The sequence below is a fragment of the Canis aureus genome, chromosome 15 (assembly GCF_053574225.1).
Source record: "Canis aureus isolate CA01 chromosome 15, VMU_Caureus_v.1.0, whole genome shotgun sequence".
Lineage (NCBI taxonomy): Eukaryota > Metazoa > Chordata > Mammalia > Carnivora > Canidae > Canis > Canis aureus.
The window spans coordinates 25405874-25423285 of record NC_135625.1 but is presented as its reverse complement, the minus strand read 5'-3'; the positions used below and the strand labels follow the sequence as shown (position 1 = coordinate 25423285).

Sequence of the window (17412 nt, the reverse complement as noted above, 5' to 3'; positions counted from 1 at the left end):
AGAGCAGAGTGGTGGTTACAAGAGGTGAGGAATGGGGGGTGGGTGAAACAGGTAAAGGGGGATCAATAGGTACGAACTTCCCGGTTCTAAAATAGTAATTCCTGGGTATACCATGGACAGCGTGGTGACAATAGGTGATAATACTGTATTGTGTATATGACAGTTGCTAGAGAGTCAACCTTAAGAGTTCTCAACACAAAGAAAACAGTTTCTGTAACTATGTGGCGATGGGTGTTAGCTACACTTATTGTGGTGATCATTTCACAATATATACAAATCCCCACACATTTTGTTGTACATCTTAAACTAATGTTAACGTTCTGTCATATCTCCAACAAAAAATAAACTTAAAATGAATATTAAGTTTGATAATAAAGGAATCAAACAGATTACCTTGTGCCATTTTCCAGAACTAATCTAGTGATAAACCCGATCCACATGGCATCTTTCTTTCCCAAAATCCATTCTATGACACCTGGAAGAAATCAAACATACACAGTGTCACAGGCCTGCAATGGGGTGAGACTACGCACCCAAGACACAGCCCAGCCTTCCTCTCAAAACATCTACGGAATTCCCGCTAAGAACTCTCTACTCACCCAGGTAACCGCCATTTATGCTGAAACGTTCATTTAACGTAAGACTGAACAGTCCCTGGAAACAAGACAAAGCAACGAAGTCAGAAACCTCAGCCATCCTGTTGGCAGCGTACTTATACCAGGTGTGCCAACCCCTGGAACGGGGGCTGGGGGTGCAGAGTCAAAACTGGATTATCACGTTCTGTTAACAGCTTTTAGAAGTTGAGAGCATCTTCGCGTGTAGCGTGTGAAGTGAACAGGTGGGATGTTACTGGCCACACTTTTCTGAGAAGGAGAAGGACATGCAGAGAGTAAACGCCCAACTTGTCTAAGCGGCAGACTGAAGACCAGGTGCCAGATTTATATCCTATTCCAGCCCTGCACAGCCAGCCACATGCTTTTTCCTCAGAAGAGGCTCAGAAACAAACCATCGTTCCCTTTCTACTCTTCTCTATCCCGTGAGCTCACACCTATGACGGTGACAGGAAGTGCAAAGGGATGAAGAACCGGGGCTTCATATTCTTCTTGGGTCCTTAGACCCCCATCTTTCACAGGCAGCAAAAAAGAGGACACAGAGCTACCTGTAAAGTTACGTAACAGCGGATTCCTTACCGGTTTGAATCCTGTTAACATGCCCACATAGCCAGCAAAGCTTGAAGCCTTGAAGACGGTTTTATTATTTCTTTGGAAGTCCAGGTTCACTGATAAAGGTTTGAGCTGCTCAGTTACGACCCAGGTATTATTGTTTATGTTCCACCTACAAAAGACAGATTTCGTTTAAAAATAATGATGATGGCCAGGTATTGTATCAGGCGCTTCCTCTCCCTACTCCATAATGAGCAAGCCTCACAAGAACTCTATGACATGAGTGGTTTTACTTTCCGTTTTCCATATGATAAAACGGAGGCTAAATCTAAATAACCCAGTACAACAGCCCACTCAGCAAAGGAGCCATTACATTTTTTTAGGAATGTTAAGTAGACATAGAATAGAATGCTCTTCCTTTCTAAGCAATAAACCGGACTTGCATCTGGGACCTTCAAACATGCTCTAGATTTCTGCTTACTAGCTTCAGCTCCGTTACAGACTCACAAATACTGTGCCCATCTTGTCTCAAAACTAAGGAATCCAGGGCAGCCCGGGTGGCTCAGCAGTTCAGCGCCACTTTCAGCCCAGGGCATGATCCTGGAGACCCTGGATCAAGTCCCATGTCAGGTTCCCTGCATGGAGCCTGCTTCTCCCACTGCCTGTGTCTCTGCCTCTCTCTGTCTCTCATGAATAAATAAATAAAATCTTTATAAAAAAAAAAACAAACAAAAAACTAAGGAAACCAGTATCTTCACTTCTGATCATATTTTGGGCATGATTTGGGATTTACTTTTCATCGATTTGTAATACAACATACCCTTCCTTAAGGATGGATACTCACCACGATCTTTACTTACCCAAGAAATATTCCAAAATCCATGTTTCGCCCATGTAGTAGATGACCTGATTTAAAGAAGAGACATGTAGCGGCAGTTACGACAGCATAATTGATCAAAGCTGGACACTTAATTCTGGTTTATTGATATTGACAACTGCTCAATCCAGTAGTAAGAATTAAGTAGCGTCCTAGTATCATAAGCCTTAACAAGCTCAAACTGCTGTGCCCGTCACACTGGCCAGATCCCCTCATACTGATCTCAGAGCACACAGTTCCAGGTAAAATTACAATCTGGGAAAGGGATCAGGGGTCCTTCTTTGGTCCACGGACAGCTAGCTGGGTGTAGCTAGCATAGCCGCACCTGATGTGACGTGCCAACACAATCCCCTTCAGGAATGGCTACCTACAGCTGAACACTTCTAGGGTCAGGTACAGGCCGATTTCTAACGTGAGTAGCGGTATAATGGTAAATCAGGGTAAGCCATCCTGTGCCTTGCATTCTGGGGGCCTGCCAGAAAAAAACATGGGAAATGAGCCTGGTCTACACAGGGTCCCTCGGCCGGAAACAGGACAGGATTTGTCCTGAGTCTCAAGGAAAGGCGGGGATCATTATGCACATAAAGATAATGAGTGAGTACTTGTACTAAAGCATGAAGAATAGCATAAGGGAGACTAGGTGAAAGGGTAAGGATATTTAGAAACCTGAAACACTTCCAAGCTTTCTACCTCCCTGAATTAAACTTTATTTTTTTGTTCTCCAAGCTGCTCAATCCTGTCTCAGCGTCTTTGAACTTATAGTTCTCTCTGCCTGGAATGTTGTTCCCTTTCATCTTCATTATAAACTCTGTCTTTCACGCCTTAGTTCAAACTTCACCCACTCAAACAGCCTCATGGGACTGCCTTTTTTTTTTAAGATTTTATTTATTTATTCATGGGGGGGGGGCAGAGACACAGAGGGAGAAGCAGGATCCATGCTGGGAGCCCGATGTGGGACTCGATCCTGGGACTCCAGGATCAGCACTGAGCTGAAGGCAGATGCTCAACCACTGAGTGACCCAGGTGCCCCTGAATTAAACTTTAATAGCCATCACAGTGGTCTCAAAATAAACATAGTTTTAAATTCACATCTAAAAATTTGCTAAAGATCTTTTTTTTTTTTTTAAGATTTTATTTATTTATTCATGAGAGACACACAGAGAGAGAGAGAGGCAGAGACACAGGTAGAGGGAGAAGCAGGCTCCATGCAGGGAGCCTGATGTGGGACTCAGTCCCGGGTCTCCAGGATCACGCCCTGGGTTGAAGGTGGCGCTAAGCCGCTGAGCCATCCGGGCTGCCCAAGATCTTTAAACTATATGCAACATACACAGAATTTGAAGAGTAAGCCTGGATAGTACAAGTTCTAATTCTATTTAGATTTTTAGATTTTTCTTTTAATTTGTACTTTGCATTGCCTACCCCCGCAACCTCTCCCCCAGGCACACATTTACCTTCTTTGTCTTCTGTTATTATTGAGGTACAAATGGTGAAAAATTCGTAGAAAACATTGAATGTAAGAATCTCTCCTATGAGAAAAGATAGGACATTTCTTAGTCAATATACAAAACTATGACACTGTTAGAAAAATTTTTTTTAAGTTTGAACAATCACTACGTGTGAATTTTTGCTGTGCAATACATGTCTGCAGACCAGTCTGAGCACGCCTGAATAGCCTGGTCAGGTAGTGGTATCTCACCAGCCGATATGCTACAGATACAAGATAAAACAAACTCCCAAAGGTCAGCTTTTTGGGCAAGCTGAACACCCAGGCACAATGAATTCATTGTACTGTGACAGGATGTCCAATATGCTTCATTTTAATTTGGTTTGGGGGTGCTAACATAGGATAACTTGTTTTTTAAAGATTTATTTGAGAGAAAGAGGGAGAGAGAGCATGCATGAGCATGCATGAGTGGGGGGAGGGGCAGAGGGAGAGAATTTCAGGGAATTGCTCAGCTTGGAGCCTAAAGTGGGGCTAGATCCCACAAACTATGAGGTCATGACCTGAGCTGAAATCATGAGTCAGACATTTAACTGACTGAGCCACACAGGTGCCCCTAAAATATGATAACTTAATACATCTGGCTCTTTGCTATAGACTGAACATGTATTTTGCTCATATTTTTAGAGGTGACAGTATTTCTAAGGTGAGAAAGGAGATCCAGGAACTACTAATAAAATCAGTGCAGCTAACAAGAAAATCCATTTTAATTTTTGAATATTTTCCCAAAACTGTATAATAATACCACTTAGCATTTAATGAAAAGGCATACATCACGGGAACAAAAGGCACAGCACAGGGAATGTACAGCCAGTGGTACTGTAATCGTGTTATATGATGACACAAGGTAGCCATCCCCGGGGCGAGCACAGTAAAATGTAAAGTGATGTGCTGGATCACCATGTTGTACACCTGAAACTAATGTAACACTATCAACTGAAACCAAAAAAAAATTATTTTAATTAGATAATGAAAGATATACAGAATGCTTTCTCTTACCACATTCATGTAAACATGTTAATAAGCTGAACATTTATTCCCATTCTAAGCTAATGTTTATTTTATTTCCATTTTGGTAAGATTCTGTTCTTATGTTACTAAAAGTCACGTATTAATCTTTTTAATTCATTTTTCTCTCGAGATAGTGATATATGGTATTTATTTGCTAGGGTTCTTTACATAATAAAGGAATTAAAGACTTGTTTTTCATCAAAGCTGCAAGAATGTATTTCCAGTATGTTGACCATCATTTTACAGCATTTTTAAAAGAAGTTATTTATTTGAGAGAGCAAGAGGCAGGGCAGACGGAGAGGGAGAAGCAGACTCCCTGCTGAGCAGGAAACCGGACTCACAGGACCCTGAGACCATGACTGCAGGGGAAGGCAGATGCTTAACTGACTGAATCACCCAGGTGCCCCTACATCTTTTTTTTTTTTGGAAGAAGCAAAGGACAATAAAAAACCTAGCCACCTTTGTTGATAAATACTATTGATTTTCAGAAATTCTCAATCATCTCTTGTAAAAACCAAGGTAATACTGGCTCTTAAAATAACAACTCTATCACTTTGGTAGCTAAAAAACAAAATTGGGGTGGCAAGAAAAGTCTTTTTCATTAAATTAAATTTGACTTCATTAAAATTAAGAGTTTCTGCTCATAAAAAAAAAAAAAGAATTTCTGATCATTAAAAGATACCAGTAAGGGAGTAAAAATACAAGCCACAGACTTGAAGCCATAGAGAAGATATTCAGAACGCATGCATCTGACAAAAGGCTTGTAGCCAGAATATATATGGAATTCCTTAAAACCACCTATACTACTCAGAGCAATCTACATAGTTAATGCAATCTCCATCAAAATACCAACAATATTTTTTGCTGAACTAGAACAATCTTAAAGTTTCTGTGGAAAAAAATAAAATAAAATTTCTGTGGAGCCAGAAAAGACCGTGAATACCCAAAGCAATCTTGATAAAGAAAAGCAGAGCTGGAGACATCGCAATTCTGGACTTCAAGTTATATTACAAAGCTGTGGTGATCGAAACACCATTGTACTAACACAAAAAAAGACACATAAATCAATGGATCAGAATAGAAAACCCAGAAATGGACCCACAATTATATGGTCAATTACTCTTCGACAAAGCAGGAAAGAATATCCAAAGGAAACAAGACAGTCTCTTTAACAAATGGTGTTGGGAAAACTGGACAGCTACATGCAAATGAATGAAACTAGACCACTTTCTTACACCATACACAATAATAAATTCACAATGGATTAAAGACCTAAACATGAGACATGAAACCATAAATATCCTAGAAGGGAGCACAGGCAGTAATTTCTGACATTGGTCATAGCAATTTTTTTCAAGTGGGCCCCCTGAGGCAAAGAAAGCAAAAGCAAAAATAAACTATTGGGACTACATTAAAATTAAAAGCTTCTGCACAAATTTGGCAAAAGAAACAATCAACAGAACTAAAGGGCAACCCACAAAATGGGAGAAGATACTTGCAAATGCATATCCAATAAATGATTAGTACTCAAAATATATAAAGAACTTACACAATTCAACACACAAAAAAATAAATAATACAATTAAAAATGGGAAGAAGACATAAACATTTCTCCAAAGAAGACATCCAGATGGCAGACAGATGAAAAGATGTTATCATCACTTTTCATCTATTGCCTCACATCTGTCAGAATGGCCAAAATCAACAACACAAGAAACAACAGGTGCTGGTGAGGATGTGGAGAAAAAGGAGCCCTCCTGCACTGTTGGTGGAAACTAGTGAAGCCACTGGGGAAAACAGTATGGAGGTTCTCAGAAAGTTAAGAAGAGAACTACCCTACAATCTAGCAATTATTCAAAGAATACAAAAACACTAAATCAAAGGGGTACATGCATGTTTACTGCACTATTATTTACAATAACCAAATTATGGAAGAAGCTGAAGTGTCCAGTGAATGAATGAAAGGATAAAGATGTGTAGACACACACACACACACACACACACACACACACAAACACACACTGGAATATTACTCAGCCATAAAAAGAATGAAATCTTGCCACTTGAAATGACATGGATCGAGCTAGAGAGTATAAGGCTAAGTGAAATAAGTCAGAGAAAGACAAATACCATATGATTTCACTCACATGTGGAATTTAAGAAACAAAACAAATGAGCAAAGGGGAAAGAAAAAGAGGGAGAAACAAAAAACCATATACTTAACCATGGAGAACTGATGGTTACCAGAGGTGGGTTGGGGGGATGGGTGAAACAGGTGATAGGGATTAGGGAGGACATGTGTGAGGAGGAATACCAGGTGATGTACGAAGTGCCGAATCACTGTATCATACACCTGAAACTAATATAACACTGTTAACTAACTGGAATTAAAATATAGACTTGAAAAAAAAAAACAATCTTTTGAAACCAATACAAAATGGGCAAAAGACTAACAAACATTTCACCTTTAGAAGGAAGGAAGGGAGACAGATTATCTTCTTAAACCATTTTTTTTTTAAAGAAGCAAAACAAAAGCACCAATGAAAGGAAAGGTCAACAGCTGTACAATCTTATAGTCATCAAAAAAAAAGCAAATTGCACAATCATGGGATTCTACACACTCAGCCAAATGGCTCAAATGAAAAATACTGATGTTAGCTGGTGGGAAAGTATCTAACAGTCTCCTACTATGAGGATTGTCAGTGGATACAGTTACTGTGGAAAACTACAAGGCAAAAATACAGCTACCCCATAGCCCAGGATATATCCAACAGAAATGAGTGCACATGTCCATCGAAAAACAGATACAATATTCATAACTGCTTTATTCTTAATATCCAAAATCTAGAAACCACCCAAACCATCCTATTCACACAGTAGCATACTACCTATAATGACCTGTACAAGAAACCGACACAACAGTTCACACTGTGTACAGAAGATTCAAGAAGCAGACTAATGTGTGGTGAATTGAGAATAAGGAGCTACCTTGGAGATGCAGTGCTGTCTGTGAAATGGCAGGATGGAGCATTCTGGATTGCTGAAATTTCTGGGTCTTCAGCTGAGTTGTGATTACATGCATGTACACATTTTAAACATTCTACTGAACTGTATACTTAAGATTAACACACTTTACTATAAGTAGATTGTCCCAATTAAAAAAATATACAAGTGCTTTCTTACATCTTATAAAAGCTGCAAAGTGAACTTTACCTAAAGGTATACCAGTAACCGCTGCAATCCCCTTCATTTCCTCCTCAAAAGGACCTGGAAAATTGCCAAGGAGACCAGGCTGGAAAACAAATAAATGATCAACCATTTGACCCTAAAGGGCTGCTTTAGATTGGGTTCTTTTACATATAATTTGTTCTAGATGCTCCTTCCATATAGTTAGTGATAAAAGTCATTTATAAAGGACTTTTACATCCTGTATTTCTAAAAGATGCTATGTAGGACTCGATGGTAGGCCCCTCATTTTTTAAATATGTATTTTATTCCCTTAAACTCAACTGTTTTCAGGTATTATGCAGAGATGTATGTTTATTTTTTCCTGCCTGGCATTTCACCCTGTTCTCCAGAAGGAGAGGGAACTAGGATAACTGCACTTGGGTGACCGGACATGATCCACAAACAAATGCATCACAACAAGCACCCCTTATCTCCACCTGAACTCACCCTCTTGCCTTGGCACTGCACCCTCATTACTGCTTTCTTCCCACACTCATAAAAGCAAATCTATCTTCTAGTCATTCACAAAACCTTCTGTCTCGGTTAATGGGCTTCCCGGGCTAAGATACATATGTCATTTGGTCCTATGAAGAAAAATCTCTGGGTGTCCTGAGATACACAGGCAAAGTACTTAAAAAAAAAAAACCAACAAAAAAAAAAAACCACCCAAATCTTCAATAGTAAACTTGCAAATATAAGTACAGCTGACCCGTGAACAATGTGGGGAGTTGAAAATCTCTCCCAAAAGAGTATAGTATCTGACTCTCCCCAAACCACTGATAGTTTACTGTTGACCAGAAACCTTACTGATAATATCAACAGTATTATCGCATATTTTGATTAACAACACATATTTTGAATGTTATATATATTTTATGCTGTGTTCTTACAATTTAAAAAGCCAGAGCAAAGAAAATGGTTTTTTAAAAAATCGTAAGGAAGAGAGAATACATTAACAGTACTTCACTGTATTTATCGAAAAAAATCCATGTATAAGTGGACCTTCCCAGTTTAAACCTGTGTTGTTCAATGGTGAACTCTATCTGTAAGGGGAAGGACATGCTATGCTCTCAGATGAAATAACATATTTGCCAACTGTTCTGTAAAATAGTTTCTGTAAAGTTAAAATACTTTAAAAAAAAATTTAAGGGGCAGTTAATTGCCAAAATTTGCCATGCTATTTTGTGTCATGTTTTTTTAAATTATTTTTTAAAAGATTTTATTTATTCATGAGAGACACAGTGAGAGAGAGGCAGAGACACAGGCAGAGGGAGAAGCAGGCTCCATGCAGGGAGCCCGATGTGGGACTCGATCCCGGGTCTCCAGGATCACGCCCTAGGCGGAAGGCAGGCACTCAACCACGGAGCCACCCAGGCATCCCTCTTTGGTGTCATGTTATTCTAACATTACCAAACCCCCAAATTTTAACTCCCTCTAAAGTTTCGATAGTGTTCTAGAATAATTAAATGCAAACCTGTCCCCAGCTCCTTAGAAGAATTTGTCAGATTATGCCTTTAAGTAAATACTAGAGCCTTTTCTGAACTCTGTGTATGTGTGTATGTTTAAAATTTATTGTGGGAAATAATATTTCTTACCAACTTTTGATCCACTATCTGCATAATTTTTCCACTTGGCACAAATGCAGTTACTAGATCCTTCAGGGAATTCACTATAATCTTTAGCTGAAAAAAAAATAATAAATAAATAATTTAATTATCAGGAGACATTAAAAAAGTTGACATTGAAGATTAATATTGGTTGGGTGACAGGCACTGAGGGGGGCACTTGACGGGATGAGCACTGGGCATTATGCTATATGTCGGCAAATCAAACTCCAATAAAAAATATACAAAAAAATTAATATTGGTAAAATGGAAACAGACACAAACCTTTTGACTTATCCATAAAGAATTAAATAGAGTGCCATCTGAAAATATTTTCATCTCATATACACATACATCTTTAACAGGCCATTTTATTAATTAATTAGATGAAGGAAGAGGATACAGAAAAAAAAGGCAAACAAAAAGAGCAAGAAGGTACAGAAAAATGGCATCATTTCTTCTATTATTAACAGGAGAAAAATATCAAACTCAATCCTTAAAATACTTAGTATGTAATTTCATGAAATGCTCTTTCAAAAATGCAGTTATATTCAGTAATGTTAGAAATGGAATATTTAACAATCCACATACCGCTGGTGCCTTGTCAGCCATCAATTCATGCCATCTTTTGTAGGGCGGTAAGTCAAGATTTATGGTGTACCAAGGAACTGAACCCCTGTAGCTGTAATGAGAGGTGTATCATCGTGAAATGTAAAAAGCCAATTCTGATGGGGGTTAGACAGAGGCATATTCTTAACAACACAGAAGTTGGTACTCAAACCAACGTCTGCAGAAAAGCTCATTTTCCCAGCTAGTGTTTCTGCCCTATGTTGTACACACAATCACACGTAATTTCAGAAGTCTTAGAATCCAGAATTATACATTCTGGAAGGATAAGGGGAATTGGTGATATGTAAAAGAATCAATTTTGGTTCAAGAGCCTCATGTCAACTGAATCTCAGGGCTAGAAAATAACTGCCTTTTTTTGCCCTCCGAAATCTCTGCTGAGGACTGGTCTAGGCTCTGGGCACTTCTCTGAGTGGTCTCCCAGTCCCACTACTGCCAAATCATTGTCTCTAGCATGGGATTCAGTAAGGTCACCTTCTAAGCCTCCTGAAGAGGCAGCACGTATTAGCTTCTCATGACTGGCTTTAAGAACCTTCTCTACTCACTCAGCCACGAGACTCTTCCTGCCATGCTCCCTCTCTCCTCATCTCCTGTACTCAGTCCACACCCAAGCTCTGTTCCAGTCATAGGCATTCCCCAATTTCCTACTCTTCAATCGACAAACAGCAATTTCTACTATACAACGTAAATACATGGCAACGTCCACTCCTTTTAAATGGAGCTGGGCCCTATTTCTGGTGGGTGAACTCTACCACTGTTCTCTGTAGCTGCAGAGACATCATCTTCTGGCTCTTGTTACTAAGCCTCTGTGGGTGTGCCATTCAGTGACTTATCAGCTTAGAACTACGCCTAAAAATAGCCAGCGTTTGCTCCATTATTTCTCTGCTCCAGAGAAACAGAAGGGGCATGCAGGTGTGAGCTACAGCTGATATCCATATTAAGGACTATGATACTTAATTCCTAGAGAAAAAAAAAAAAAGCTTAACATAAAAACAAATTCTGTTTCTGACTGATCCCAATTGTGCATGCAAAATTCGATTCCACAATTCTAAAAAATAATTCTTGTTCATTCTATTACAGGCAGGTGCTCCTAATGGCCTCCCCGCCAGCACGCACTTAGATTTCCATGTCCGGGAGCAATGGTAAAACAGGGGCCAATTGGAGCTATGCACGTGGCGGCACTGCCCTCAGACAGGGTTTCTACCTATAAACCCCAATCAGAAGTTCTTCGCCTTAGAATATCCAACAAAACCCAAACTTATATCCACCCTAATCTCCTGATTCTTTTCCAGTCTGGAGCCTTGGGCAGGCTCAAGGATTCCAAAGAAGAAATGGGGAGTGGAGATAAACTCAGAACAGCAGAGGATTAGACTAAGTGGGCATGGGGAGACCCCACAAACCTCTCTATAAAAACACCTCAACTAATCACAATTCTTGGAAAGAACTGTTAAACTGATGAACAAAATCATTCTTACAACTAAAGCTTAGCCACGATCCCACATCTTATTTCTCAAACATTTTTCTAAAATATCTTGGTATTTAACACCTGTACCTCAATTTCCTAGAGAAATAAATAGTATCTACCCTATGAGGGCAGTGATAATTACATGCGATACACAAAAAGTACTCAGCAGTATTGGTATTCGACCAATAGTAATTACTACAGAATAGTTTCCTACGTTACTGCAAATAATAAACATCATTAAATTATTTTTGAGACTTAGCATCTGCTCTGCCCAGGTCATCACAGTCACTATTAAGAACTGACTGAACCCACCTGGCTCCACAGGTGGCTCAGAAACTAGTCCAAGTGACACAACACAGGTACATACAAATAAGAGGGCAGATGCTGAGTGCCAGGGACCAGGGGAAAATAAATGCTAATGGGATTTGGATGGATCCAGGGGTGCTCCCGCTGTCAGTCTCCGGATCTCCAGCCCTGATGTAACTGGTCGGGCTGGATAAACAGGTAACTCCTCCCGCACAGATGCCCATGCATACCTCCAGAACCCGTGCACTTGATCAAGAAAATGTAGAGGAGGATTCTGTTGTCATTCAAAGGTATATGAACACTGGGCTCCCCTCTCACATCCCAAGACACATTTCTAGTTCAGAGAAAAGGATCAGAGCAGAATGGAAGATTTTTCTGTAGAGAACAGTCTAGTAAGGCAGGAAGGAATCCAGTAGAAATACCAGGACTAAAATATTTACATTGTATGGAAATATAAATGTGTTTGTATGTGTGTGTTGTGTACACATGTGTGCACATACATACGCTCAGCAACCTGGAACCAGTTGAGAAGCCCAAGCAGGGAAGGTATGCAGGGTAATCAACTCATGGACACATGTAAGGTGCACATGGAAGGGAGGAGGGAAAAAAGCCTTCAACATGGAAGGTATTCATTATGTGTTAAATGAAGTGGGGCCGTGAGACCAGTCAAGAGATGCAGCCAATAAGACCCTGAAGACCAGGATACAGTCAGTGTTTACATGAAGGAGGACCTCCAGAGAACAAGCCATTAAAGCACTGGAATACACATTGTTTAGAATAACATAATATAGGGGGATCCCTGGGTGGCGCAGCGGTTTGGCGCCTGCCTTTGGCCTAGGGCGCGATCCTGGAGACCCGGGATCGAATCCCAATCGGGCTCCCGGTGCATGGAGCCTGCTTCTCCCTCTGCCTATGTCTCTGCCTCTCTCTCTCTCTCTGTGACTATCATAAATAAATAAAAAAAAAAGTTAAAAAAGAAAAAGAATAACATAATACAAAAATTTTAGAATAAAACATAAAAACTGATTACTTCTAAATTATTTCCTACCAAATATTTACTTCTTTCCACAGAAAAGTGAGTAAATCAAAAGAATTTTATTACAGTTGCACTGTATCTGGGACAGAGGCTATTCAGAGCACGTAATTTAGGCAAGTGGGGTACAATAATATATAATTGGAGTGCTACAAAATTCAAGTATGTCATCTTGGTATTACTGGAAATTAATAAAAGGAAAGGTCATTTAGTCTGGAGTCCGGAGGTGGGCAGGGGAAGGCCTCCCACCCCACTGCTCCTCAACTACAGACCCAATAGGAAGAAAAGTAGCCCTGCAAGTTGACAGGACCCTTAACCAAGACTTTATCCCAGCAGAGAAGAGAGGTTGCCCTGCCAACAGCCTGGCCAATGAGAAGCCACTATTCTTCGGACTCCAGTTCCCTCTAGTGGGCTTTTGGGCAACAGCTTTCTCAACTTCCCTGTGTCCTCTTTAAAAGAGCACTCCTCTCCTTTGTTCTGCAGACTTGCCTATGATTTTGCCCTTGCTTGCCCTTGCTTGCCCTTGCTTGCCTAATTCTCTACTCTTCCTGAATAAACCCATATTTGCTGGTAAAATAACTGGCAGATTTATTTTTAAGGTTGACATTACTTGGTGATCAGAAGTGGGATCCAGGGGCACCTGGGTGGTTCAGTGGTTGAGCATCTGTCTTCAGCACAGGTCATGATCCTGGAGTCCTGGGTTCAAGTCCCACATTGGGCTCCCCGCAGAAAGCCTGCTTCTCCCTCTACCTGTGTCTCTGCCTCTCTCGAATAAATAAAGCTTTAAAAAAAAAAAGTGGGATCCAGAGAAAACCCCCAACAACTCCAAGGCTGATGAGCAAACCAGGTGCTGATTAACCACAGAGTCAACTGGATTCCCTACTTTCTTGCCAATCCTCGGGATTGAGGGTAAGTCTTCCCGGCGATTCAAGCTCCGCTCTCTGTGTTTGAGCTCTCCAGGCTTTATTTGGGACGTGTCTTAAGACTTTTTTTTTTTTTTTTTTTTAATATGAGAGTATTTGTTGACTCCTTTACAGAACTGGACTGTTGCTGTTGTAACAGAACTGGTCTGCTCCTGTGCCAGTTTGAATTGACTCATTTTGGGATTGGACTGTGCCTGCTGGAAATGCACTAGCTTTTGGTAGGACTTCAGTTTGGAACTGGACTGTTCCTTCTGTTTGGTCTGATTCCTTCTGGAAACAGGCTGTTGAAACTGTGCTATTAGGATTTTTTTCTCTTTACTCTAGAGAGAGACATCTAAGATAATGGGATCCTAGTCATCAAGAAGCTTTGAGGGTACCCGGTTCCTACCACGACTCCAGCTGGTCTATGTTTAAGAACTCTGGTAGCTCCACACATGCATCTGTAACTAAGTAGACTGAGTTAACCAAAGGTAACTTGGAGCTTCAGCATCCTTCACAGGGAACTTCTGAGCTCCCCACACTGGGCTTACTCAGAAGCAAATTAGGAAGCACAGCTTCCTATATGGGAAGCCTGTTTTATGTTTTTTTTTCTTAAGATTTTTATTTATTTATTCCTGAGAGAGAGAGAGAGAGAGAGAGAGAGGCAGAGAGAGAGCCAGAGGGAGAAGCAGGCTCCATGCAGGGAGCCTGACGTGGGACTCGATCCCAGGCCTCCAGGATCACACCCCAGGCCCAAGGTGGCGCCAAACCGCTGAGCCACCAGTGCTGCCCAGGGATGCCTGTTTTAAATGCTACCTTGAGGCTTCTGAATCCTTTCCGGATTCTGAGTTTGCCTCTTTGTAAAATACTATTTCTAAATTAACTGAGGCAACAAATGAAAAGTCAAAACGGCTTCTGAGACCTCTTTCCCCGCCCTGCCACCTTCTTTGATTCCAGATGTGTGGCAGGTGCCATTTTTCCTTTATTCTCACTGTTGAACTTTTTTCCTCCAAAATGCTCCCTGCTCCTTCTCCTGAACCTGCCTCTCTAAAGTTAAGTCTTCTGAGGATCTGCAGAAATGCCAAGTTTCTTCTGCTCCCTGTACTAAGAGAATCCATTCAAGCCAGAAAGAGCTTTCTAAAGTGATTTGTGACCTCCCCATAAGCTTGCTATAGAATTTAACCCATCTTGCTATTCAACTTACCCATCTAGTTTCTCAGACTTATATCCATTAGTCCACTTGCTTATTTGTGAGGGCCAGACCAAACACTGGATGAAAGTAGCCCGATAGGAACGTCGCGAGGGACGGGTAAAGAGCCTAACTTCTGGCAAAACACTAGAACAGCCCCAGGGAACATACACTGAGCAGTTACAGTAGCTTTTCCTAAGCCTGTTGATGGGAACAAAAATTCAGGCTTGTGCACAAAAGCCTGATGAACCTCTTCATGACTACTACAATCAACTCCAAAATGTTTTCATTTAATTTTATTTTTTAAGATTGTATTTATTTATTCATGAGAGACACAGAGAGAGAGAGAGAGAGAGAGAGAGAGAGAGAGAGAGGCAGAGACACAGGCAGAGGGAGAAACAGGCTCCATGCAGGGAGCCCAATGCAGGACTCGATCTCGGACCCCCAGGATCAGGCCCTGGACTGAAGACGGCACTAAACCACTGAGCCACCCGGGCTGCCCCCTCCAAACTGTTTTTAAAGAAGGTTCTGGTTTTCCTTTAAATGCTGAATCCACCCAGGTGGCATTTAACTCTATGGTCATCAATGACCTGAACCAGGATCCTTTTTCTTAAGTCTTAAAAAGGATCAGGATGGAATGAAAACTGTAATCACTCCAGATTGATTGAATCTGGCAAACCAGCTCGCTTGTTTCCTAGATGGGTCGCCAAGAGAAGGACTGCTGAAATTCTCAATTTTTTTACTTTGCAAAGGAAGGCTCCTAAACGTGATGTAATGAGCGCTGGGCGTTATAGAAGACTGATGAATCACTGATCTCAACATCTGAAACCAACACTACATTATATGTTAATTAACTGATTTTAAATTAAAAAACATAAAACTGAAAATAAAAAAACCCAAAATCTTTCCAGTTTCTATTATTGCAAAGACCCAGGACATTACTAAAAGGCTGGTACAAACTTGAGCGCCGCAGACACGGTCAGCCCTTTACTCAGTCTTTCCAACCTCCTCCTAATTCCCAAACACATGGCCCCGAGGAGCTACAGGTGCTCGCCCCAATCCTGTCTCCAGCAGCCTGCAGAAACCACTTTCCAGACTGGGAATGAACCTGTGTGTGTAGTAACGCCAGAGCCACACTCTCCGTGCTTAGCCCCACGGCTTTAACGCAGCCTCTACCTCCGAGCACTGAAACAGCTCAAGGAGCCGGAGGGTCTCTATAAACCGCAACAGGTGCCCATCTCTAACCCATTCCCCTTTTGTCTAGGCCCCCTGAGAGGTACGCATTCTTCTTAGCTCCTCTACCTCTATTCATTTACTGGGCCAAGGGGCGCCTGGGGGTGCAGCTGGTTAGGCATCCGACACTTGGTTTCAGCTCAGGTCACCATCTCAGGGTTGTAAGATCGAGCCCTGCATAAGGAGACAGCATCCACCTGCTAAAAATTTGTAGCCCTAAAGGGATTTGCTCAAATTCAAGTTTGATACTTAGGGCACCTAATCTCCAAACAAGGCCTACACTCGGATCCAGATGCTACCCTTCATGATTGCTGATGTGACTTTTTGGCTCCTCATGACAATTTACAAGAAACCCCTCTAACCAATGCAGCTTTTTCACGACTTACTGACAGTTCTTATTTAAAGGATGTAAATAGTAAATACCGTGCAGAGTATGCTACTGTAACTCCTTTTGAAATCACTGAGGCAGCACCTTTATCTTTGGCTATTTCTGTCCAACAGGCTGAGATCTATGCCCTCACTCAAACTTGTCCCTGAGCCAAGGATGAAACCACAAACATTTATACTGATAGTCAGTATGCCTTTGGGGCATTCATCAGTTTGGAATATTATGGAAACAATGAGATGTCCTTATCTCTGATGGAGATAAGATTAAAAATGGCTCTTACGTCCAAAATGTACCAGAGGTCAGACTTTTGCCGGCTGCTCTACTACCCATAAGGTCCTTGGGTGTACCAGACTAGACTCCCTGGAGGCCAAACAAAACCACCTCACTGGTATTTCCACCAAAAATGGTGCTCTTAAGGAAATCAATACCCCAACATCTTTCATGGTCCAAAAGGATGTTCTCTTGAATGATTATTTAGAAAAACTGACAAGAGATACACAACAATTGGCCCCAGAGAGGGAAAAACAATATTAAAAATCTAATAATTGTTGGCTTGATAAAAAGGAGAACTCTGGTTTGGACCAAATAACAACCTGGCCCTACCAGAAATTCTAAAATTCCCACTACTTACATGCCTTAAACCACTGGTCTAACAAAATGATAGCATTCATGAACCAATGATGATGGGGAAATATGCAGAAGTGGCTACTTTACTTGTCTCACCTGTCCGAAGTATAATCCAGGGAAACCTGTTCACACAAATTCATCCCCTACAGTTTTTCACTGATATAAATATATTTTAGTCATGGTTTGTATGTTTTCTCCCTGGATCAAGGTTTCTCTCAGGGACAGGCCAATGCTGCTTCTGTGGTTAAAATTCCCTTA

At 41.0% G+C, this 17412-nt stretch overlaps 1 protein-coding gene across 3 annotated transcripts in view; it reads right to left on the bottom strand.

The window, feature by feature from the left end:
* Nucleotides 1–17412, bottom strand: part of ASAH1 (N-acylsphingosine amidohydrolase 1) — a 46829-nt gene that overhangs the window by 3963 nt on the left and 25454 nt on the right. For all 3 annotated transcript variants that reach the window (XM_077848905.1, XM_077848904.1, XM_077848906.1), the window contains 8 exons: nt 9976–10066; nt 9376–9462; nt 7766–7844; nt 3492–3566; nt 2024–2069; nt 1191–1335; nt 600–654; nt 394–475 (listed from right to left, as the gene is read on the bottom strand). In XM_077848905.1, the coding sequence (XP_077705031.1) occupies nt 394–475; nt 600–654; nt 1191–1335; nt 2024–2069; nt 3492–3566; nt 7766–7844; nt 9376–9462; nt 9976–10066 (660 nt within the window). The remainder of the gene's footprint in view (nt 1–393; nt 476–599; nt 655–1190; nt 1336–2023; nt 2070–3491; nt 3567–7765; nt 7845–9375; nt 9463–9975; nt 10067–17412) is intronic.